The sequence below is a fragment of the Acanthaster planci genome, linkage group LG15 (genome assembly GCF_054643075.1).
Source record: "Acanthaster planci isolate LZ-2023a linkage group LG15, COTS_SCS, whole genome shotgun sequence".
NCBI lineage: Eukaryota > Metazoa > Echinodermata > Asteroidea > Valvatida > Acanthasteridae > Acanthaster > Acanthaster planci.
In genome coordinates this window covers 5,555,185-5,581,605 of record NC_141791.1, presented here as the reverse complement: position 1 = coordinate 5,581,605, position 26,421 = coordinate 5,555,185, and the positions used below count along the sequence as shown (strand labels likewise).

The window sequence follows — 26,421 nt, the reverse complement described above, 5'->3', positions numbered from 1 at the left end:
ACCATCATCAAAGCACTAGCCATTTTTAAAATAAGGTTAAATAAAATAAGAATCGTATTATATAAAAGTAAGATGTACACCAAAAAGCTTAACCCGAGTCGCAGACTTAAAGTTCCTTGCGCGATCAAAGGCGAAAGGCGCGAAGTCACCATTACGCACAACCCGAGCACTATAGACGCGGGCCACACGTTAAACGTAATATTCCCGGCTTTAGGCACTGACGACGTCATTGTGCCCGGTTTGGCAAAATTGGCTTTTAAACTGGATCTAGACGGCGGTTCGGACATCGGCAGGACGGTTTATAACAACGTGGCGAGAAACCTGGTTTCGGAAATAAATATATCTCTCCAGGGAAATAAAATCTAAAGCTACCGGGGTGCGGACGTATTTCACAATTTTAAGGACAATTGGTTACCCCCGTCGCAGACCAAAAATATGGCGTATTTTGGACTAGAGAAAGAAAATGTAGCCAAGATACGTCTAGGGGCTGAAGATGCTAATCCCGGCTTAAACGACGGTAAGGACAAGGCAATCGCCGACGCTTTTAAAAACAGGTACGCGATTCCACTGGACACGCCTATGTTGACGGATCATACCCCCTTTTATCCATCGTGGTTTAAAGAGCCTCTGACGTATCAACTAACTTTTAACGGGCACGACAAAGTGGTTAACTCGTCAGATACCGCCGCGGAATATCAAATTTCAGATCTGACCTTGGAATACGAAGTCGTCACCAATCGAGACTTGGCCCAAACCTTGAGAAACAAAAAAATGATGTATTACCTATTCGACCGGATTCACTCGTGGAAGAAGCAAGCGGTAAACAAATCAGACACGCTATGGAATATTAGCATAGACTAGACGATCAAGAGCTTGAAAGGAATTTTGATCCTGTTTAAAGACCCGACGATCAAAAACCCGCAAAAATTTTATAATCCGCATATCACTAAAACGATTGTGACAGTTGAAGGTAGACCTAATCAATTGTACTCGCAGGGCCTGTTTGAATACCAACATTGGAATGAAGTTATAAAGTACTTTGGCGATTCGGATAAAGAATTGGCTAGAGGGATCGTCTCGGATATATCCTTGTTGGGAGTAGATATGGCCGACTATCTAATAGGTAAGTACGGTCTCTGGCTCGACTTCAGAAGTTCCGACGATAATTCTGCTCACGGATCGGGTAGACCTCTCGGTGGAGGAGGAGACATCTCTATACAGATGGAACGAACGGCCGAAGCGAGCGGACCGCTGACTATGTATGTATTCCTGGTGATGGATTCTCAACTCACGGTGGAAGACGGAAATTTCAAAAGTTTAGTTTATTAAAATTAAAATGAACGAGCGAGCGAACTACGAACGAAGTGAGAACGAAATGTTTAAGAATCCCCACTGCGCCTTAATCGTGGGTAAGACGGGCAGCGGGAAGACTAACTGGATCTTAAATCTTTTAGAGACTGAATATAAATTCACGTTTGAAGCCATAGTCATTATATGTCCAACACTTTTTAAGAATAAAACTTATTTAGAACGACTGTGGGTGTACACCGACGAGAACGTCTACCTATGTGATTTAGATCAAGAGAGACTAGAGTTAAACGAAGCGATTGAACTTTATCAACAAATTTTTGATGGTGTAAATACTTTGTTTATTATCGACGATTGTGCCGCCGATCAGTTTATTAAATATCGAAAGAAATCTAAGAGTAGTTCAGTTTGTGCATTATCTAAGATGGCATTTTCTGGACGACATTACCTTCACAGTTGTTGATTTTAAATACCGAAGCGCCAGCGAATTATTTAGTTCAATAAAAATGAGATAATGTATGAACGAATGTAATCAAATTTAAATGGAAAGTAAAATTTGTAAACGATGTAATAAGTTAAAATCGCTAGAATGTTTTAAAGTTACTGACAGCGGTAAGCGTTGCTCTGGGTGTATTAGTTGTAACTCCGCAGCTAAAGTTTCTAATAATAGGCATAAATGCGAGCACGGGAGGCAAAGATGTAGATGCAAAGAGTGTGACGGAACATCGATTTGCAAGCATGGGAGAGAAAAATTTTGTTGTGTTGATTGTGGCGGAACATCGATTTGCGAGCATGGGAGAAGAAAATCTCGTTGCATTGAATGTGGTTGAACATCGATTTGCGAGCACAGTAGACAAAAATATATTTGTAAAGAGTGTGGTGGAAAAGGCATATGCGCGCACAAAAAAGAAAGATATTATTGTAAGATTTGTTCTGACCCAATCAATGTAACGATTAGAAGGTGGATTAGCCATTGTCGCCAATCAGATAAAATGTATGATCGATTTGATCCTAATAATTTTATTGACACAGACTTTTGCAGAGGGTTAATTGAGGACTACCCTCTTTGCTGTTATAACGACTGTAAAGTTCAGTTACAATTTTTAGAAAATAAAGACGACGTAGGCACTATTGAACGATTAGATACCGAAATTGGTCATATTAAGTCTAACTGCGTACTAGCTTGTCGTAAGTGTAATTTAATGCGTAAGTGCGACCGGGTAGTTGAGTCAACTGACTTCTAAGTAAATGATAACTACCTATGAACTAATTTTATTTGCTTACCTTTGTTATAGCTGGGTTGATGTAGCCCAGCTATAATTAATTTTATTTTAGTTATAGTAAATGACAACAATGTTACAATACGTTCAGCTACTTATTCAGTTAGTTATTGCAGCTAACTTGACCTACTACACCTACGAGTACCTACACCTAAAGCACGCCTATAACAAATTTAAATTATATATATTTAAATGGACGACATCAAATCTATACTCACCGAATCAAAAAGCGAATCAACTGAGCACCAACCAAACGTCAAAGATAGACTCTGCACGATAGCCGCGTCAGGTGAATCTAAAAAATACTTAGGCAAAGAATATTCAATCAAAGAGATTGAAGCTCTGTCACCCAAAGAACAAGAAAAGCTGTTTAACCTCTACGAAGTTAAGTTTGGCAAAGAAATCGTTAGAACTCTTGGTTACTCGATTTTGAGCCTCTACTCTCGCCTGCTAGGAATAGCTACTCCGATTGATCTACTCGGATTTAACGTCAACTTAAAGTCTGAAGAAGCACTTACTAAAGATTTAAACGACGACCCGATTATCAGTCAAACTATGGGGCACCTACTTACAGAGGTTTGTTACAAGTACGGGGTGTACCTGTCACCACTTACAGCTATGTTGATTACAACTAAACACATGGAATTCAACAAAAGTTCTGTTATTATAAAAGAGGATGTCAACGGAAACGAGCAAAAACGAAGTGAACCCGACAGAAGCGAATCAAACGAACAAAGTGAGTAACCAAATTCAGACGGTAACTAAGCGAGTGGAACGAGCTACGACCGAAGGGAGTACTAAAGCTAAATCCGAGGCGCGTAGAACAAGGTAAAAAATTAACCGAGCATAACAAGAAGATGAAGCAACAACTCGTCAAGATGAAATTAGCGGGCGAAGCGGGCGAAGAGAGCAACCAAAATAAGATCTATCAAACGGCCTTTGAAAACAGAAATTTGATAATCGGTGGATTGGGTATCACTGGGATCTTACTCTATTTAATTTGGAAAAATAAGTCGACGGCTCAACCTACTCGACAAATTATTCAACCAAAACGAGAAGTGAGTAAAGCGATAATTCCTAACCAAGAACCAATTTTGGACATTGAATAAAAATTCCTCAATTTAAAAGTTCTTTATTATTAAATATGAGTAACGCTAAATCAATCGACGTAAACGGAATCGCAAATACTGTTTATCACGGTGCCGTTGTCTCGGGAATCTCACTCGGATACGCTATGCTGTCGAGCAAGCTATTCAAGGTCAAACCGCAGGATCTAAATGGGTTGTCCGCCGGTGCGGTGCATTGGCCACCCAAGGTTGGTTGGTAGCGCAAGGTATTCTACCCGCAAGCCTGCCCACCGCTTAAGTTTCTTTATTTTAAAGTTAAAGTGAAATGGCTGAAGGAGGAGTTGATTTTGAAGAAATACTACTAGAAAACAAAGAAGAGACCGATCAAGACTTGCAATTGGAGTGGGAGGACTTAATACTTAATCCAACGCAAACAGAAACGTCCTTTACTGACTATAATGAAACGTCGTTAGAAGACACTAATTTTACACATCCTATTGACCTTGGGCCAGACGAAGAAGAAATATATGGCGGCTTAGAGATCGAAAAGCGATACAACGAGTTAATTAAAGACGTCGATCCTTTACACGAAACAGAACTAACAAGACAATTAAACTTAATGGAGCTTAGGCAATTGTTACGCAAATCTAAAGTAAACGATTTTTACTCAGCTATCAAAAAGAAACTGGTTACGAAACAGAAATTAAAGACCCAAATATTTTTAATTTAGATAGTAAAGATCGCTTGTACGTAAAGTTTGAAGGCGAAAAAGTTCTTTTAACTCAAGAAAACGATAATAGTAAATTTCTTAGCCTAAGTACTATTAGACAAAGAATAAACACAGATTTTATAAGACGCGTTTTAGGCTTGCGTCATTTCCGGAAAAACAAAAGAAGAAGCTGCTAGGGTCTCTCGTAAACTCGCGAAACTTCATTCCGAGAGCATAGAATTGGTAGAAATACCCCGGGAAGCAGATCTAGCGAGCGACATCGTGGAAGATCTCACTCGTGACGTAGACGTTCAAACCGAAGGGTTAAATTACAGAGAACTCGTCGCTTTAGATAAATCGTTACAAACGGTAAAAGGAGAATTAATTTTAAATCAAGGTAAATTAGATGAGTTAGACGCAAAAATTCAACATGTCGAAGCCGATTTGGAAGAAGCGACGTCCGAAAGAGAACGTACAGGACTTCAACGACAATTAGACGACTTACGAGTCGAAAGACGGGGTAGATTAGAAGTCATCAATAGAAACACCTCTCAATTGAGAAGCCAAATTAATCGCATCAAGGAAACGATCGAAAAGATCATGAATTCAGATGACACCCTGGGTGATAAGATTCGAACGATATTTAGAGAACAAGGCGTCACAATCGTGAGCATCTTAACGGCTTTTAGTTTAGTGGTAAGTACCATCGTTAGTAGTATAGTGGCCAGCGTCAGAGCTGTTGGAACTCCTAGCATAACGCCTGAACCGACACCAACGCCAGCTCCTTCTTCCAAGGGTGGAGTTACCGATTGGATCAAACGTCAACTGTGGAACCTGGCAAACGTATTGAAGAAACTAGGGTTGAAAGCTTTAGGAGCTTTGCCTGGGATCATCGGTAGCATTTTGAGCTGGATTTTTAACGTGGCGAGTAAAGCTGTTGGGTGGGTGGCAGAGCACGTGTGGACCTTGTTCGTGGGCGCAGGTGTTCTGCTTTTGACGTACGTGCAAAAGAATGGGTAAAAAGAGATTTTAAAATAAGGTAAAAATTCGTCCCAAATTTGGGATGAATTTTTTTTATGCCATAGTTCAAAACGTTTAAGTTAAAATTTTATACAATATAAAACCGATGACCCCCACTGCAACGGGTCCAACGGTTAAAGACAGTTTCTCTTCGTTGTGCGCGTCTAAAGGCTTTAGAATTGGTTCTGGTTGCTTTAAAACTGGCTTTACAATTGGCTTCCTCGGTAATTCCTCTTCGTAACTCGTTCCACTTGTGCCACTCGTTCCGTTATTTAAACTCGGTAGGTATCCAGTCTTCATATCCTCAGTCGCGACTTGTAAATTATTGTTGTATCCCTCAAACGTACCGATGCGTAAGTCCATGTCCGAGGGCACCAGGTACAAACCCGGGGCGACTACGAAATTCAACGGCGTTTTTGCGTATTGAAACGAATCTTGATATTGGTCGATCGACTGTTCGAGATCGGGACCCGAATTAATTAAAGATTCCACAATCGTAATAAATTGCCTTTGCGCGTCTAATCCGGTGCCGGTGGCCAAAACGCTGGTTTTAGTCTGCGCTTGTGCCCCGAGTAACGCGTTGACGTAAGCTCGAATAGATTCGTTTACCTTGGTGATTCCCACGTCCGTCAACCGAGACTTTTTAGGAACAAAATCCCACCAGGCCAGAGTAACTGCATCCGACTGTGAAATCCAGGTGACCGTGTAGGTACTCGCGTGACCAGAACCTCCCCATCCAAATCCCATGTAAGTAGATCCCGCGTATTTACCGTTGGTCACGTGTAAGTCGTGCGCGTCGTAGTTTTTGCCCAGAACAGGTATATATCCATTGTCGTAGTAGTAAGCTGTGCCTAATCCGTTCGACAAAGTGTCTCTTGTTTGTTTATACGATTTATTTGGGTCTACTCCGTATAAAAGACACGTGTCCGTAAACTTCCGATGGTCGTAATTATTGTGTAACTCGTCAAATACGTCGTCGCTCGGAATGGGCATCGCGCAGTCGTAAAATATTTTTCGTACGGAGTAATACACGTGAAAGTTAAATAAAGCCGAGACGTATGGATTAGGGTCTGACAGCAGATCAAAGCCCACACCGCAGGCCGTCGTCGCGCAATAGACTGCGAAGTTTAATTGATTTTGGTAAAACGATATCGCCTCGGCAGACCACCTATTTACCGCTTTATCCGTGGTTACCCTCGGTAATTTATACGCGTGCGTTAAATTTGGAAACTCGGCTGTAAAGGAATTGTCTTCGTTTACTAAAATATTTAGACTACTAAAATTGCCTCCCATTTATTTTAAAAGAATTTTAAAGGAGGGGCCGTTGGAATAGTCGCTTCTCGATAAGTGGGTGGAGATTCTGGATTTTCTTCGTACTCCTTCCGGTCGTACTCACTTTGTTCGTACTTAACCGACTTTGTAAAATTTATTCGCCAAGTTTTTTCATAATATCTTTTTTTAAAACCGCCGCCCGTTCGTTGGCTAGCGCTTCTGCTCTTTCGTTGACTTGGCGTTCGAATTCTTCTTTAGAAGTTTCTTTATTTTCTTCCAATTTTGTAGACGTACGCCATCTAATCTTTTCTTTCATCTCGTTAAACTTTTTCAGCTCGGATAAAATAAGGACAAATTCTTCCTGGGATATGTCACCGTCTTCAATCGCGTGAGATACATATTCTTCGATGGTGTTTAATTTAGCGTCTGCCAAAATTCGAATTTGGGCGTGTTTTTTAGTTTTGTGGGTGAGTCTACGGGAGGCGTACTTTAGAATCGCGTAAGCGCCAAACGCACCGATAGTCAACTCCGGGTGTTTACTTAAATCTGGGTATACGTTAGTCGTCATCTTTTATAATTACGCGTTTTAAAAAATGTCTAACTCGATTAAAATTTTGCCGATGTTATTCAAGAGCTTGCCTCTGTCGTTTTTAACAGAAAAAGTCAATTCACTGATGTTCCTGTCGATTAACTTTTTAGGCGTTTTACAGTGATTACAGGTGCTAGGCTCGGTAGCTATCACGTCTAGCAAGTCTAAAGTCCGCCCGTTATAAAAGTTGTCAAATGTATTTAATTGTTTGCAATGAATAAACGCGAGTTTCAAGGTGTTTAAATCGTACTTGCCTTCGTAAATGACGTTGGGTAAAAGTTTTATTTTGGGTAAGTTCAGTAGCTTGGACACTTCTTTGTTTAGTCGCAACTTGAGATTGGGGTCCGTAATGGCCAAAGTCATCCGTTTAGATTCCGAGTGAACCTTAAAAGAAACGCCCGGTATCGAGTTTAACAAAAAGTGAAACCAGTCTATGCCGTAATAACCGGGGGATACCACGATGCTTCCTCTTTGACCCTGAGGTAATGGTTCGGATGAGCTTCGCGAATAAAGTCTGTCGTATATAGGCCCAGTTAGCCCCGTCAAAAACAGTCTTTTAGGTAATTCTCTTCTGGGTATACCGGGCGGTCGTTCGCCAAGTACCCCCGCTGGCCTACCGTCCAAGTTTGTATCCCACTCAATTTCAGTGGCGTTTGTTACGTTAAAATATCCAGCTTCAAACTGAATATTCTTTACTCGGACGACTTTGTCGCCTTTGGTGTTGTTGATCTCGTTTTTCAATCTAAACGTTTGAGAATTTTGGGCTAAGTGAAAAGTGTGAGTCTCCATTTTATTATATACGTTTTATACGTCTTGTTTGGCGAGATTAAACTTCTCCATAGCGTTTTCCCAGTGCTTATCCGAGACTTGAAAAAGGTCTTTAACTTCAGATTCGATTTCCCCGGTTACGTCTTGGTAACAGACTGCAATTAAAGCCTTCAACGGTTTACCTCTAGAGATATTACCGTTTAAAACTTGGTTCAACTTGTATTCTATTTCACCCGCTTCGCCGTTTTTAAAACAAATGTTATATTTTTGTAGGGTTTTTCTCGATTTTGGCGGTTTAGGTTTCCTCCAAACGCGATGATTAAAGTACCGATCTCCCACGTCTGTGGCTCCGAACAAAGAAACCCACCCAAAAATTTGGCCGCAATGTTTACACGTGTATCTTTCATCTATTTCAAATATTTGGTGGTCACAAGGCGGTCTCGGTTGCACATTTCTCGTTGCCCCAATTATGTGTACTTCCTTTCTATTAAACAAGTGACAAAGTTCCGCATCAGTCATTTTATATAAGGGTTTATTTATTTAAAGTAAAAAAAAAAATTAACCCCAGTTGATATAACCGAGGTTAAATTGATTTTTCAAATTTAATCGTCTTTTAATTCAAATCCGCTAAACGCATGCAACGCCGACTTACTCGAAATTAGACCGTCATTTCTAATTTTCAACATTGTCGCTGTCACTCTATACCTGACACTGGCTCCGCAAGACAGTGAACCGTGGGTACCGTAGTATACGTCTTTTGCACAATTAAATGATTGCGCGTCGCATCTCTTATTGATAAATTTATCGATATTTGACGAGTCGATAGATCTTTTTTGGTGATCAAATAGCGAAGCAAAGGGATCTATTTTAACGCACATTTGGTTTTTAGCCGTATAAGGCGGTTTAACTACATATTCGATTTTATTCAATTCATCGATATCGTGACTGGCTTTGTAGGCATTTACGGTGTTAGACGGGAGATTAGACCCTTGAGACTCGATAAATTTATAAACGGCCAAATTTATGTGATCGAGTACGCTTGCCGTAGGTGATTGTATCTGGTAACAAATTTGACGGCCCTGGGTATTTTCGGGCGTTTTATCTCGAGTGCCATATTTGTAAAGTGGGTTTATACCGTAACAGGGTTCTGTCGTCATAATCAACAGGCGTTTGTTTTGGTCGTTGTGATGGTAAAAAATGGGTGAAGTGTAGATTCCTTCTTTAACCACGGGATTTGAAATGATTAATTTACTCGGGTCAAAGGGACCGTAGGTGACATTGGATCACAGTTGTCGACATTTAGGCGCTCGTAGTCGTCTGAAACGATAAATACTTGAGTTGACATAGTTCTTATTTATAATTAGGTTTCTAAAATTTTTCTCATTTTATTCGGACGGGATTTCTACTTTAATTAAATGTTCGACGTCATCGTTGTATTCAATAATTAATCCAATTTTGTATAAGTCTGCGTCGAGTTTAGTAGCTGAATCAGGCAGTGGCTCGTTCTCTCGCGCGTGCCTCAGCTTTTTATGCTTGCCGTCTACGAGCACCACGTGATCCATTCCTTCCAACTCGACACAATTTACGCAGCAGGTGCAGTAGGTACAACCAAAACACTCGATACAATTGGCACACTCGTAACAGTCCTCGCAACTGTCCAAGGCATTCGAATTTCTGCAGTTGTATGAATTAAAACAAGCCACGCAATTTATACATCTACCGCAATCGTCGCTGGTGGAGCAGTCCTTACATCTGACGCAGTCTTGACATTCGTGACAATTGCGACATTCTTTACAATCGATGCATTTGAGTAAACTTTTGGAATTAAAACAACGAGAGCAATCGTACGAATCTATCAAGTCGATCGAATTTCTCGTGTCTTTGCAAAAATAACCATTCACGTTTGTAGTTTGATCTGCCATTTATTTTTATTTTATATAAAGAGCATTTATTTAAGACGGTTTGTTTTGCTTTGAACAAAGCCAAGGTCAGGGAAGGAAAATCCCTTTTTTGTTTGTGTAAGTCAGTGCCAGTCACGAGTTGTTTAGCCAGCGAGCGTAGCGAGCGGCACCGAGGTCAAAAGGTGAGTGGAAATTCCCCCGAGATTTTTGGGTCGATGTACTACCCAAGGGTTTTGATCAAAAACTGGGAGTTCCGGACAATTCCAGGATTTTCCCATTTTTTCCCATTTTTTCCCACCGGAAATGTTTCGACGATTTTTTGGGTCGATGTACTACCCAAGGGTTTTGAGCAAAAACCGGGCAAAAAGAGGCGTGTGCTCCAGAACTGTCCATTTACATACTACTGTTTTATTTTGGGGGGAAAAATGCCTTACATTTCAGTGTCAGAGAAAATAACCATGAAGAAGGAAACAACACAACGCTTTAGACCTATTCATTTCTCACTAATTTGTAAATGTACGGTTATTCTAAATATTCATACACAATGCCGATGCATCGTTTTGTCAGTGCACCCTCGAAGGAGAATATAAAACAGCACAGACTGCAGATAATAATTTATGCATAAACCTTGTCGTTTGCGTGCACCTTGAATCACTGACAACAACGCTGAGTACAACGACGATTCTATGTTAACCTCAACTTTGTATCCCAAATGGTCTTTCGTCATTTTTCCTTTAATTCTTGAACTCAGGCGCCAGGTCCGCCCCTTATCCGCCGTGGGAGAGCCTTGCGTCAAGACTTGGCTATAAATCAGAAGACATTGCATATTTTAAGAGCATTCATCCTGGTCAACCTGAGGAACAAATCTGGCTGATGCTGATCGACTGGAGAGGAAAAGGATCATCCCCCGTGGCCAACACTACAAACCTTTGTCATGCTTTAGCAGCCTTTGGAGGAAAGGATCTCGCCTTTGAATTACAAAGTAGTGTTCGATAATATCTTCAATGTATATACCTAAGAATCAAATATCAGCAAAGGCTAATAAATCACTTCACTCTGCAGTCTCTGAATGCAAATACTTTTTTGCACCCGGTGTCCAAAGTTTCGTGCGTGATAAAAATAAGTAAAAGCCACAACAGAATGCATAATATTGTATAGGTTAAGAATTAAAATTATTTTGCTTTAGTATCTCGAAAAAGCCAATGATGTTACTTTTCAGCGTCATCAAATTTCGGTTTTCAGACAAAAATGCAATGTCTAACTCAAATTTTTAAATCCAGTTACACTGCAGGTCACCTTTAAGGAGAAAAAATGAATGTTACTTTCGTTCAAAATTTTCAAGGTTCACCCTGATGTCGGAAGTATAGAGTTTTTTGGAACAGCGTAGGGTCTCTAAAAGAATGCACGTCAACGAAAGTAATTCAATGACCATTATTATTGGTTCTGTTGAATTACTGAAGTTCACTTGTTCAGTCAGTTCAGGGTGCTTGTAAGAGTTAGGGTTAATCCCTCGAAAGCCACCCGCAGATTGTTCTTAGTTCTAAAACGTCTATGAAAAGTAGGATTCAAACACTTACCCACCGAGAGAAACGATTCCTATCCAACAAAGCTCAGGTACGCACATATAATACCAAATGCAAATTTCAGATGAAATTCCAACTCTCGTTCCTGTGTTTCGACGACCAGTGTTAACTGATTCCCTAAACGAGCCGAATGTACAACGGGAAATTATGGAAAAGCCTCAGGCTCATAGTTTTGATTTGGTTCAATGGACATAACATTTATAAAAACAGCCTTACTTCTCAGCATAAACACGATTGCATATTTGTATTTCATTGATAGGGTTGAACGACAGAGATTTACAGAAGATTTCCAGGGACCTTGATGACAAATGGGAGGACCTGGCATTGAAACTTGGGATGAACAACGGAGAACTCCTCAAACTTAAAAAACGTAAGGCAAAGTTACAGAAAAAAGCTTATGACGTGCTGGATACATGGAGAAAACGGCAGTCAACAAAGGAAGATGGTCCCAAAGTATTGTACACAGCACTGGATAAGGTCGGCAAAGAGGATCTTGCTAATAAACTGAGGAAAGAGAATAAGTCTTTCTTGGGCAGAATGCGTAGGCTGTATAAAGTTGCATGCATGCTGACGCCTGAGCACGATCGAGAAGTGTTCATGAGTGAGGAATTTCAACTACCACCTAGACTGGTGATCGCATGTCACGGAGATCTGGAATCACTGAGAAATGATCTGAAAGATGTCAGTGAGCGGCTTGAGGTGAACAAACTAACGATATGGTGCAGATCACTGGAAGATCTAGAATTTCTACGGGAATTCATTCAGAGTAATAAAATCATAGATGCCCCCGTACAGCTGGAACTTGCAATCATCCTGTCTACACAGTGGAAAGAGCAGCTTCAGTGTCTCAGGGAGACATTCAAGCCTGAGATGAAATTCTATCCTCTTTACCTAGCATTATATGGACACGCCGGTGATGATTGTCATGACATGAAAAGTGTTGGGAATTGCTTATGTCACATCTCAAATATATTTCCTAAGCGATTTGGAACATCACTACTCGATATGATTCGATCACCCGAAGATGTCAAGAGTTTGGTGAATGCTGTCCGGGGTTGCAAGTTGCGACTTTTCGGGTGCCCTGGTACTGATTTAAATGGTCACGTGGGTCTTTTAGCTCCTCTGAACACAGCATACCTCGAGGAATTATGGCTAAGTGACTGCAACCTCAAGGATGATGACGTCAGTGACCTGAAGGATATCCTCCTCGAAGGCCGAAAGTTGCAGTGGCTGAATATAGGCACCAACAAATTCAGTGTGGACGGGATCAGTAACATCACTGGTCATCTTACACGTGAGCGTTTTCCTAATCTGTACCGTTTAGATGTTGAATATAAAGGCCAAGATGTGGCTCAAGTGAGTGAGGTTGTTGTGAGAAACCTTCCTCATCTGAAAGAAACCGACACGGGCATTTTCCAGCTTCTGAAGTAGGTCTAATGGATCCGTTTTTCCCATCAAAAGGAACGACGATTTGTGGTAATGTGATAAATTGTCCAACTGCAATTTATTTGCAAAGCACTACTCAAGCAAACCACGTAATTAAGCGGGAATAAAAATTATAGTAGAATGAAATTTTGATGCAAACTTGACGTCTTCAAATTATTATACAGAGTGTCTCCAAACTTCCTGTGTAAATAATTGTAAATACTGTGTAACGCATAGTTCAATGTCAACGTATTTACCTACGTAGATGTATGTATTACGAAAGTCGATTCTTTTATATGTTATGGGCCGTTTTTTCCACATGCTAATGTAACAGTGAGAAGATACGATCGACACGGATAGTGTGCATTATCTCACTCCAGTTCTTTATTATGGTGTCGCCACAAGAAAAACCCCTGGAAAGATACAATAAGTAATTTACATGCTCAAGGGCTATATGTAAATGACCTGTCACACTAACGACATTCATCTGTAGGACCACGTCGTCGCTTTTATCTGCATACTTGTGTAATAAGGGAGACATGAAACTTCTATGATTTGAATACGCACTGGGTAGCTTTCTTGCGATGCAACTAAGACTTTCCACCTTGAGAGCGTCACCATTTTGGGTTTATACGCAAATGACAATTTCCATCTTCATTAAGTAAATCCTGAGATCCTCCACGGCGGAACAGCAGCGGCCGCATAGCTCCATGTCCGTCCCACCTTTCTAGAAATTAATTGAAGTAGGTTCCAAATTTTACTCGTTTACCATGCTAAGTGGCTTGTTTGGACAGTACTATATCGTCAATATTTCCTTAAAACTTTGTTAGAGTAATTTTGTACCTTTTCTTATGCTATATATGACGAGTACTGCCTTGAGTTACAAAATCAAAATAGCACCCTGGAAAACTAATGGTGGAAGGATTTTCTCAGGATGGAAAAACTACCACCTTGTCACTTTCAATGGAGAGAATTATCGAGATCTTGCTTGTATTGTAACACATAATACAGTAATGCTTGTGTATAGTTGTCTGGACGTTTAACAGAGAAATTGTTTCATACACCTAAAAACCTCTTACACGTATACAAACCATTATAATTATTCAATATCACGTTTTGGTGCCAACTGTATTTTGTTCATTGCTAGGGTGAACAGTATTTGTGTAACATACAAATCATGCTCCATGCTTCATGCCAAAGGAGGGACGATTTTTGTTTGTGATACATTGTCCAACTGCAAACTCTCTCTAAGCACATCTCTAAACCCCTTAAGTTACGTTGACGTCATCAACTGTGGTAAGAAAGGTGACAGGTCAATTAACAGTGAAGATTATCAAGATCATTATTAAATAAAAGTGGCACAAGGATAAGGACGTGTACATTTGTCGGCCCGGGATGATTAACTGATAGAGTGTTTCATACACCTGAAAGCCTCTTATACAAATAATGATAAATTGTTTCACATCATGTCTCTGTGCCAACCGTTTTTCGTTTATTGCTTGTTGCGAAGAATACATATTTTGTGTAATACACAAATCGTGCCTTTATGTTTTGGGCCGTGTTTCCCCAAATGTGCCTCCAATCAATTTCGAGGCCGCTTCGTCACTGCATGCACGTAATAACACGCTGTTTTTTGCCATGCCCTGACGGGTTACGTGTAAGAATTCGCGTGAATTTTTTAACAAGTCACAAGCTTACTCGGGTGGGACTCGAACCCACGACCTCCTGCCTATTAGCGCAAACGTCTTAACCACTCGACCACCGAGCTTGCCGGGGTCGGCTGGCCGGTCCGAGTCAAGTGAAGCAGCGGGTACCGCGAACTATTTTCAATATGTATTTTTTTTTGCGTTTGGGAGATGTTAATTTATATAACGGTTTTGCCCTTACCCAACGTATATATTAATAAACACTGTATGCTCAGTGCTTGTCCGAGAGCTTGCGAAAAAAGTCACAAGCTTACTCGGGTGGGACTCGAACCCACGACCTCCTGCATACTAGTGCAGACGCACTTAATTGTTAATATCAAAGTTTGTAGAGTGAATTGGCCCTTTCCCACGTGATATGACCATATTATCAAAAATTGCATTTTACCCGTTCATTTTATGCACCTACAGGGTGATGTCGAAGCTGTGGACCTCCTCAGTGTCTCAGATCGATGTCAAAGACAATTCACGTACTGCTTATTTTCCATATTAATGTACTTGTACATGTATTTGTTTCTTGAAGTAATCAAGTACCATATAAGAATGATTCTGCCTTAGATGCGGCAAGGTTTAAACCGTAAACGATGCATAATTATGTGAATTAAGATATGAATGAGCAATTTTGATAAGGTTCTTGATCCTGGGCAGTATGTGAGTTTGTTTCTGCATACATGTGTGGTAGTGTGTGCCATACAGGGGTGTTTATTCTCCTGTGTGGAGTACTGTCGTACCCGGGTCGTGAGTGGCCCAAGATTTAACGTAAAAAGTCAGTTCAAGCTAGAAACTCTTATTTTTATGTTTATTATATCTTACATCTTTATGATAACATTGAATGGGTTATGATTATATGACAGCGCTGCAAGTAATCTTAAAAATATTTCGGGAGATGTACGGATGAAACTTTGTTCTCCAAAGAGTCATTCCGGCACCGAACTGCTAGTATACCTACCTGATGACCATCTGTGGAGTGCGGCTTGATTGCTTGAAAGCGCGCTGGTGGTTAGCCTAACTCTAGCTCTGTAGGCTAGACCATCGGTATCCCCACCCACATAGAAGAAACAATCAAAAGACTTGGACTGAGTTCCTCAATCAACAGCTGGGAGTAGTTTGTGGAATGTCCCCCTGGGAATTATTTTTAAATACCTTGTCGGCAGGTGGTTGAGCTCAACATCTAGTGTAAAAACTTTTTGTATTTTTTAATTTGCACATATTTTTAAAAACTAAATACATGTAGCATTTAATTACTCATTCGTGTAATACATGTCCAACCCTGTCGCGTCATGCATTAAATTTGTTGTCTCTCAATTTCATATGTCTTCACTCTTCACTGCTGTCCCCCTTGCAGAACAGATTTGTGTTGCACAGTCAGTATAAAAGTCAACTGACCTCAGAAAACAACAGGTTCAGTAGAGCTACGTTTTTGGGACATTAAAACCACCAGTTGACCGTTGATATAGCTTCCATACAAGTTGAGCCTAGTTGAAGGCGTGGCCTTTCCTCTCATCCCGGCCGGAGGACTCATCCAAATTTGGTAACCTACAGACCCTCTTCTAGCTGCAATCTGAAAATAAGTCGTGACATTGAGTCGCTTTTAGCCTCATTCGACATGCATCATAAAAGTTAGTCAGCTGCAGTAGACAGGAGGGACGCTCAACATGTTCAAACTAACTCGTCCCGGTATATACTTGTTACCAACAGCCACATCTCAACCAAATGAGTGTGAGATTGAGAGTATTCGTCATGTGTGATCTTAATTAGCTTGAAGGGGGTTGTAGAAATAAACAGAACAAGAAATTTGAAAGAAACCAGCGCGATTTTTTTTTTTTTTTAGAAACATTCATTTGCCTCAACTGCGAATGAACTGAACCGAAAATAATGTGAACATTAAATTTTACCCTCCATTTTGTTTAAGGCCGCCCTCTTTCGAGTGTCATTAAGTATGACATGGCGGACAATTTGAAGAGCTAGAGCGTGATTGTTAACAGCTTGAGGTACACGTACATGTAGGCCTTAGGTACATGTGAGTATTGGTAAGACTGGATTAGGACATTAATCTAATTAAGGACTACCTCGGAATATTGTACTTGTAGAAGGTATGGATTACTCAAACATCATTTATTTGAAACACGACTCATTAACACCCTGGAACTTGGAAGAAATTCCCCGGCATTTCAATACAAAAGCTTGGGCATGTCGGGACGAGTTCCAAACACGAACGCCAGTAATTATTCCCTACAGTGACCCATTACTGTATTAGCCATCAGAAACCAAAAACATGTCCAGAAAAGTTCAGTTTAGGAGGGAAAATACCAAGTTGTTTACATAGAAAACCTTTGACATTTTAAACATCTCGGACCTGTCTCGTGCTTTTATAGCGGTTTTTTGCACCAGGAGTCGAGTGGCGTCCGTGTGGACAGGCGTGATGGAAATCTTTCCAAAAGCTCGGAAAGACGTACAGCAGGTGCTCAACTCCAGTAAAGCATTCGATACTGTGGGTCATGAGATATTAGGGCCTACTTCATAAAACCATGGAGCTTCGTGATAAAACAGTACCAACACTGCCAACAGAACTAAACAAGTTGTCATATACAGTAGACCCTGTGTTTTATTCCTCCTTGTACAGACGGAAAAGCGTCAGACCCTACTCCAGACACATCAGGAGTAGGCGTATCTCAGGGCACTGTCCTACTCTTAGGTCTGTTGATATTCCTGCTCTACATTAATGACATTGGTGACAATGTTAACAAGGATACTAAAATCAAGTTGTTGTCAATGACTGCCTATTATTTTCCCCATTTTCATCCCAGTGACCAGGAACAAAGTTGGATAATCTTGTGACTTGGTCTCACCAATGGCAGATGAGTCATTCTAAAAATTTGGGTCCAATTTTTTCCTGTCCCATCTGGCATATTATTTTTAATGTTAAGAACTCGAGTTTAATTTCAAGATGAGTACTGCAAATTACATGTACATGTACCTGCCAAACAATTAACCATCTGAAAATCTGGGTCAGGTTGTGTGTATGCCAAAGTCTGCTTGTTGTAACGGAAACAGTTGAGCTTGTTTCCCCACAGGTTGAGTTGTCCTGATGGTCAAGCTGTCCAGAGTCAAGTTAGTAAATGGTCAAGTCAGACATAACATTACATGTGTGAGGTATATGTAGGCCAAGTTAACAATTGTAACGCTTGATCTTTGTACGATCTGTTAATCTTATTTTCTTCATAGCATGATTTGCTAAATATTCCAGCATAAGCAGCTGTGGAAGATTGTTTTGTAAACAGGGATGTGCAGTCAGAGATTTTCCAACATTTGCCAGCATTCGATCATACATGTGCCTTTGTAAAGTGAATATGTGGCCCACTGCTTTTTGCATTGGCTTTGAGAGCACGTGATTGTGCGATCTTAATGCATTGTGAATTTTGTCTTTGTACGAGACAAAATTTAGAACCAACTACCATGACTCAATATCCTTGCCAAGTCTCTCATTTTTCAACCGAAATGAATTATTTTAATGTCTGGGACTTAGCAACATACATGTACATACATGTACATTACATGTACATGCTCATGGACATTATCACTACGATTTCACACTTCTCTTCTCTCGAGAAAGTGCTCCAAATTCACAAGTCATGAAGAATTGTGATATATCCAGCAATTTATTGCAGGATTCTGTTTAAAACAATAATAAACTGAAATGGAATAGGTGCTTTCATCAAAATTGTAAGGATTCAAGAAATAGACTGGAGCGGGATTTGAACCTGCGACCTTCATCATGTTCATAGATACCGTACAGAAGCCATGTAACCTGAAACACCACATAGCCAGGGAAAGTGACTACAGTTGTACATGCATGTACATGTACCGGTTTCTGCTTTGCTATAACTATAAAGATGAACAGGGATCACATAAAGAGTGCATTGTGTGTAATTGGGGCATGATCCCTAACTATACAGTGTTTCAGGTTATATGGCTTCTGACTAGTGCTCTCAAACAAAGATAATTGACAAATGGTAAGAGCCACCAGCGTAAGGCTGGATATCGTAGTAGGTAGAGCACAAGTACGATATTCCGGAGGTTGCAGGTTCCAATTCAGCTGCAGTCAATTTCTTTATTCGTCTTTGTAATTAAAACAATAATAGGATGATTGTATATTTTTGGTGGGTACACAAAAAATTGCAACTGACTGCGTCTTTGAACCCGTGCCCTCATTTTCTTACAGGGCCAGTGCTGCTACCGTGCACTTCAAATAATACAGTGACCTTGAAAACTATGGTATGGAAATGTTTATGTATAGGCATTCATGGTAGTTTCGCAGTACACAGGTACACAATGCAGAAACTCTCATCGACATGGAGACAACAGAAGCAGGTGAGAACTCGACAAGAAATCCAAAGCTTAAACAAACCAGAGCTGCCTGGTGCCAAGGTTACGATGTCAGGTCTACATGTACATCAAGCCAACGCCAAGCCTACCAAGAGACTGGGCCAGCATGCTGTTCCCATCAGTGTATCCGTGACAACTGGACATTCCAAACTGCATCTGACCAAGCAGGAGGAGGAGAGGTTCAAGCTGGACAAGGTGAAAGGTCAGTGTAACCTTGAGAAGAGTGTCAGGAGGTCACCAAGACTGGAAGAGCAAGGAAAGAATAAAGAGGTAAGAAGTCATCAGAGGTCTGTATTTAAAGTTTTCAATGCATCACAAGCAATAACTGAGGCACATTTCCTACACATACTGGTATGTATTCAGTTCTTTTCAAATTCAATTAGAAGGGTCAGTAAAATTGAAGTTCACTGTGTATAGTGTTCATCCTCATCCTGATAACATCAAAGACTGCCTGGTGTACTGTAATTGAACAAGAAATCTTTGTCTAGTGCTTTGCTCACCAATGCATGTACTTGTGGTAACAGGATTAGTATAGAGAATACTCTGTACTTTTACATGCGCACTTATGTGTTTGAGACAGGCCCGGTAAGACAGCAGACTTTATGTTTCATTTGAGCCATTGAATTTAATGGACTTGAAGAAACCTGCATGTACATGTACTTGTACATGTGTGGTGTGGACATGTATCCCTTGACTTTTTTTTTCACTTGCCATCCGGACCAGTAATGTAGACTTTTCACTAGTCTGTCAGCATTTTCACTGGTCTGCATCCTTCCCCCTTAATTTTTAAGGTAATTTTTTGTCTGTAGGTTGCTGACTTCAACTTCATAAATAACAGCGTGCACATGGTGTGTATTGTTTACATGATGAGTGATGAGATTAATTACAGACTTCAATCAAGCAATAACCACATAGACAAGTAGGTGGTTAACAGTTGAAAATGGGTTGCTTTATTCACAGTCTGTCAGAAGAGACAGAGAAGGCATTGTTGGCATCGGCATGCAAGCTCTAAGACATCCGATCTACATGCATGATGCTATCATGTCCATCCAGCCGCGTACATGTACAGTACATCCATACATGTACATGTACATCATGTGCATGTACACGTATGCATTTGTTCGCTCGAACGATGCTATCTTGCCGCGCGCTACCAGTGCACACACGCACTGTACATGCACACATTGTACATGTACAGTACATCATACATGTGTACACGTATACGTACACGCGGCGTAAATGGACATGTACATGTATATACACGTACATGCCATGCGCCATGACCATGCCGATTGAGTACATGTCACAACCACCAATCACAAAACTGAATACCAGTAATTGCATATTCATGACGCGGTAAACGCATTCACACCAATGGCAAAATTTATACTTCGTGACGTCACAAATACAGCAAGGTACATATTCATGAAGCTCACCTCGGCAATGCTGGGTATAAAACCACGTGCAGCTTTGCATGCAGTGCGCGTGCGGCCGACAATTCAATGCGATGGGCATGGGCGTTCCGGAAAAGAAGTTTCAGACCATTCAGAGCGGCGATATTCATCGATTTCAGCATGACTTCTGCTGGGCTTAAGCGCTTGTACCGCGGGCACACTGTGTGGCTTTTTCCCGATCTACTGCGAGGCGATGGTTGTCGCTGGTCGCGTGAGCGCGGATCGAATCGATCTTAAAGTTATCTGACCCTTTGTAGAAGACATTTTGCTTCTTTCCTCGGTCGCCCGTGACATTAGCAGCTCGGCATAACTTGCAGAACATGAGGCCAAGGTTGTCGTCATAAGAAAGCCACTTAAATTCTGACTCCCATTCCTTGCGGTAGGATCTTTGACGGTTTAATTCGATCGTATTCCCGGTCACGATCTACACGATCACGCTTGGTACTGGTAGATTTCCCAGCCCCGCAGGATCAGAAACAGAGGGGAAAAATCGCCACATAACTTCAGACTTGTTCACGAACCTACTTGATCTGAACTTGCAAGACAACTAAATGTTTTCAGTTAATTAACGCTACTTCTTCGTTTTCCCCATGAGATAAGTAACAGCTTGACGCATTGTTTTGTATACAAACTACTTCTTCGTTTTCCCCATGAGATGTAAGTACTAGCTGTACGCATTGTTTTGTATACAAACTACAGTAAAATCCCATAAATAGACACATAAGAATACATTTTGTTACAAAACTTTATTATCCGACAGAACTAGAACTCCCTGACTTATGATACAGCAAGACTTGCACAGAACTGTTTATCATACTACACGTTTTTATTTGGATTAAATGGGTATACAGAACAGCCGATCCAGACTTCGTTTGGGCTTTATTTTTTACTGTAGACTAGCTAACGACGCCGTCCGATTTCATGCGGTCGGTATTGTTTTTGCTTCACTAGACAGTCGGACTACCGACTCGGGTTTGACTGGTCCGCCGCGGTTTTTACTAGAATTTGTCTAGCGGACCAGCGCTAAGGTCGAACCCTGACATGTACATGTACGTACCGTACATGTACCTACATGTTGAAAATTCATGGCTCAGTGCAGTTGTGGTCTGTTTATTAAACTCTGTTTGCCCATTTCATGGTTCAAAAAATTTCATCTAGGCACATCAGTACGTGTACTTGTGGTCGGTTACTCTGTTACGTGAACTTTTACGTGCACACTTATGTACATGTAAGTGTTTGAGACAAGCCAAGTAACAAAGCAGACGTGATGTTTCATCTGATCCCTTAGATTTAAACGACTTGTAGAAACCTGCATGTACATGTACATGTACATGTATTTCCATATGGTACAAGTACATGTGTGGTGTGGACGTGTATACATGTACCTACATGTACACGTTTAAAATTCACTGCTCAGTTCAATTGTGGTCTGTTTCTTAAACTCTGTTTGCCCATTTTGCAGTTCAAAGAATTTCATTCTATTTTTGTGCACCAAGTCTGTACAGTACATGTATGACTAGTTTTAAGACATTAATTTTATCCCATTGACAGGGTCCTGGTAATACAAAGCTGTCCAAATCCAGAAAGCAGCTGACAAGCCAAGCTGAAGAACATCATGGTGGTTCTTTTGACTCATTCTTCACTGGCGACCTGGACGATGACATGCTTCAAGCAATGGAGGAGGTTGAAGCTGACTACCGCCATCAAAACCAACAGAGGGGGACTGACAGCACTAGGAATAACGCGATAGAAACCAGTCCACATACTGGTCCCCGGCTTGGTGTAGTGCTAGGTTCTCTGGCAGAAATGCATCCCTTTAATTACAAGAAACCAAGTGGTACAGAAACCAACTCAGTCACTGGTGTCCCTCATCCTGAGTTACAAAACTCTGAAGTTTTATTTACTCAATTAAGATCTTCAGTTGCTATTGAGACTATTGAAACTGAACAAAATAATGAATTTAAAATGCCTCTCAGAGAGACACACTGCTCAAAGTCAAATGAGAAATGTGTAACATCCAGTGCAATAAATGAATTTAAGTCAAATACGAATGTAAAATGTGTGCAGCTGGCTGCTCCTTGCTTGCTTGATGAGCATAAAAAAGAATTCCGAAGTTCTTTTGTAAATGTTGAGAAGGAGAACTCCCCTGCTGGCCAGGTCTACAGCTTTGATTCCCAGTCTCAATCACAGTCACTGAGTAATGAACAATACAAGATTAACTCTTCTGGTCATCAGAGATTAAAAAGGGTGTTTTTAAAACAACATGGAACTCTTGGCAGTGAAAATCTTCAGGTAACAAGCCGAGCTTCATGTAGACCGAGACGTTTACAAAGGTCCAAGTTGATAACAGAGCTAGAGACATCGGAACAAGAACATGAATCCAACAGCAGCATTGGTGATTTCTCCCCACCGTCAGACACGAACCACCAGATACATGTACAATCCCCAACGGACCCTTTACTTCTCTCCTCCTGGGGCTTGCCCGAGCAGGTCCTGGCCCAGTACCACCGCCGCCACATCACCCAGATGTTTCCCTGGCAGGTCGAGTGCCTCACTAAGGGCAAGGTGTTGGACGGGGGAAACCTGGTCTACTCAGCCCCCACCAGCGCTGGCAAGACCCTGGTGGCCGAGCTGCTAATCTTGAAGAGGGTATTGGAGACCAAGAAGAAAGCCCTCCTGATTCTGCCGTTCGTCTCTGTGGCAAGGGAAAAAATGTTCTACTTGCAGGTGAATGAATTGTGCCCTACAATGCACATGTACAGAAAAAAGGGCTCACATGGTACAGTGTAGAAAAGTACCTGTAATACTTATTGGCTTAAGGTTTGTCTCTGCTCATATATTGATAGAAATCTTTTGTGAAAGTTGGTGGCTCCCCACTGAAATACATGCACTGTTGTTCTTTGGTTTTCAAGCAGCTGATAGTATCTGACAGCGAGAGAAGAATGTTATTTCTCTAACTTGGTTCAGAACCATAGCCGAAATGGTATATAACACTCTTGTCTTGCCAACTTTGTTAAGTAATGAATGCTTTCACATGCATCCACACATACATGTACAAGTATGGTCGTTGAGGTCAGTCGTTTGCTTATAAATTTTATTTACTCAGTGTATTTATTTGGGCTTTGTACATGTAGGGCATGTTTCAAGATGCAGGAGTCCGTGTTGGTGGGTACATGGGTAGTGAGTCACCTACTGGTGGGTTCAAGGCAATTGACCTTGCTGTGTGTACCATTGAGAAAGCTAACAGTCTTGTAAATAGACTACTGGAGGAGAACTAAGCCCATCAACTGGGTGAGTCATTGTCATCTTTGTCATGTGTCTATCGCCATTTTTATGTTTGTCATCATTCATGTGCTGTGACTCTCTCTCTTATGGTCATGGCCATCTTTGTCATTACCATCTTTCTTCTCTTACAGTGCCATTTATGTACTCCATCATTAATTATCAACACTCTTGTCATCTGTGTAAGTTTCTTCACACATCTTTCATATCATCTCCATCACCATTACTATCAATTTCAGTCACCATCTACATGTAGTGTTACCATGACAACTATCTTGAATGGTCACTTACATGTACATTGCTGTGGGCAACAAGAATCCATCGCCAACTTTCCTGTCCCTTTTTGCCCCTACCATTTACTCAGGCATCATCGTGGTTGATGAGCTGCACATGGTGGGAGATGCCCACAGAGGGTATCTCTTGGAGTTGCTCCTCACAAAGGTCCGCTACATCACCAAGAAGGCACACCATGCTGCAAAGACACCACAGGCAGCCACTGTGGATAAAAGGCAAGCTTTTGAATCTGTGGCAATGAACCTGTTTGAGACAAAATGGGAGGGTACTATTTGGTTTAGGTAATATCTTTTGTGTTTAGCCCAAGTTTCTTCCTTCAAATAGCACCCTCTTGTGTCTGCCCTGCTTCTGAAAGGCCAGTTGATTATCCTTTTTTACGTGATGTTAAATAACCACGAAGGCCAGCGCATACATTAGGCAATTGCAAAAACAAAGTGACTTTGGCGTCCTGAAATGAATTCAGCAAATTTCACTCAAGTTGAAATGTGTTCAAATTTTTCAAATTTGCAGCACTATCCGAAGTCATAAAATTACATTCACAGCAATTGTGACTTTAGCTGTCATCCTACAAGATCCTCAAAAATGTCTCTTCAGTATCAATTCCAGCAGAATTGTAAAAGATTTCAGGAAACTACACGTACATGCACATGTATGCATTTATTAGAAGTGATATAGCAAGGGTAGATTCCTGTCATTAGATCAGTGTGAGGCCTGGGTGTTGCTGGAATATTTTTCAGGAAAGCTAGGACATTTATCAGTAGCAGTAATTAAACCATCATTGCTGGAAGGGGGTGAATTCTGATTTTCAAGCAAATAGTCAATTTTCATCCCCTTTCTTCTGTTCTCATTCTTTTTGTTTTAACTGTTAATATGTTTTTCAGGGGGATTCCCCCGTTTTGATACCCATAATTAGCAGTATTTTTTATCACCATCTGTCTAATGCTGGTCACTAACCAAGTCTACTAAAATCCTGTCACAGTGCAACGTGCCCCCTACCCACCAACTCAATCCAGATTGTGGGAATGAGTGCTACCCTCCCCAACTTAGACCATTTGGCCCAGTGGCTGGATGCTGACCTCTACCGCACCGACTTCCGTCCTGTGCCTCTGACCCAGTGCCTAAAAGTAGGTCAGGTGATCTACGACTCCTCCTTTACCAAGTTGCGGGAGGTGGACCCACCCCATGGCCCCACTCGCCGGGGGGATGAGGACCAGATACTGTCACTGTGTCTGGAAACACTGGCTGTTGGCTGTTCCGTCCTCATCTTTTGCCCAACGAAGAACTGGTGCGAGAAGCTGGCTGAGAACTTGGCCCAGGAGATTGCACGATTCAGTAAGATGATCCCTGATCACAGCAACGGTATAAGCAGTGTTTTTTGTGATGTACTGTATGTCAGGAATGCCAAATAAAACTTTTTTGAAGTTATTTTGGTGATAGCAAATAGTGTCGTTCCTTAGAGTGATTAATTGTTGTATTCTTGAAGCAGATGAGTGCATGTCTGTAGATCTCAACAAGAAATCACTCCAAGATGTCCTGGAGCAGCTCAGGAGAAGCCCAGTGGGTCTGGATGCGGTCCTCAAGAGAATGATACCATGGGGTGTAGCCTACCACCATGCTGGTATGTTCATTTCTCTTTTTAGGGCTACATCTCCAAAAAGGGAATGGGATGGTCTGTCATATTTTGCTTGTGCATCTGTGTGGAGTCGACGTGCACCCTTGAGGCATGCTGGTGTGGGGTTTTTCAATGTGCATGTGCACGGGGTGCATGCAGAGAGCTCACATGTCATCAGTAACTGGTTGTGCGTCCTCAGTGTGTTCTGTGCCAAACTCACATGAACATGGTTAGCTCCAACCAGTAATTTTCATAGATAACTGGAGATGACTAAGGGCCGGCGACCATTTAGACCCGGTTTGAAAAGGGCCCCCCCGGTGAGCTCGCCCGGTTGCAAAATCCCCTTTCATACCGGCCTGGCTACCGGCCTGGGATGCTGGACTGGTTGTTGATCTCGAACTTTTCCATCCTGGGGTCTACTGTTTGCAAGTATTGGTACATGTAATCTATCCCAGAAGGAACGTGCTTGTGGTTTTTAATCCTTCAGCTCAGCACAATGTTTACACTAATCTGCTTAGACCCCTATTCATCTGTTCAAGCATGGTGGGGGAAGCCTTTCATCAGGGACTTTGAAATGCCAATGTGCAGACAGGCCTTATACCGGCCTGTAGTAGCCTGAATACCGGGCAGGCATTATACCGGGTGGGCTACCGGGGGGCCCTTTTCAAACCGGGTCTAAATGGTCGCCGTCCCTAAATGACCATCTTTGCCTTGAAAAACCTATGCCCTCTTCTGTCCCTTCTCATTTTGGACACCATGTCATTGATA

At 41.4% G+C, this 26,421-nt stretch overlaps 3 protein-coding genes across 5 annotated transcripts in view; all 3 read left to right on the top strand.

Moving 5' to 3' along the window:
* The window catches only part of LOC147796610 (uncharacterized), a 49,366-nt gene extending 33,436 nt beyond the window's left edge, over positions 1-15,930 (top strand). For all 3 annotated transcript variants that reach the window (XM_087146538.1, XM_087146539.1, XM_087146536.1), the window contains 2 exons: positions 10,666-10,896; positions 11,757-15,930. In XM_087146538.1, the coding sequence (XP_087002664.1) occupies positions 10,666-10,896; positions 11,757-12,928 (1,403 nt within the window). In that variant the 3' untranslated portion in view covers positions 12,929-15,930. The remainder of the gene's footprint in view (positions 1-10,665; positions 10,897-11,756) is intronic.
* Positions 15,931-16,058: 128 nt separating this feature from the next.
* Positions 16,059-23,757, top strand: LOC147796609 (uncharacterized). The gene is made up of 3 exons (XM_087146543.1): positions 16,059-19,281; positions 22,017-23,192; positions 23,600-23,757. The coding sequence occupies exons 1-3, from the start codon at positions 18,769-18,771 to the stop codon at positions 23,741-23,743; spliced, it is 1,833 nt and encodes a 610-aa protein (XP_087002669.1). The 5' UTR covers positions 16,059-18,768; the 3' UTR covers positions 23,744-23,757.
* LOC110990426 (DNA polymerase theta-like) overlaps positions 23,625-26,421 on the top strand; it is a 21,206-nt gene continuing 18,409 nt past the window's right edge. Inside the window, exons 1-4 of the mRNA XM_087146519.1 lie at positions 23,625-23,756; positions 24,112-24,256; positions 25,021-25,373; positions 25,525-25,659. Coding sequence (XP_087002645.1) covers positions 24,138-24,256; positions 25,021-25,373; positions 25,525-25,659 — 607 coding nt within the window. The 5' untranslated portion in view covers positions 23,625-23,756; positions 24,112-24,137. The remainder of the gene's footprint in view (positions 23,757-24,111; positions 24,257-25,020; positions 25,374-25,524; positions 25,660-26,421) is intronic.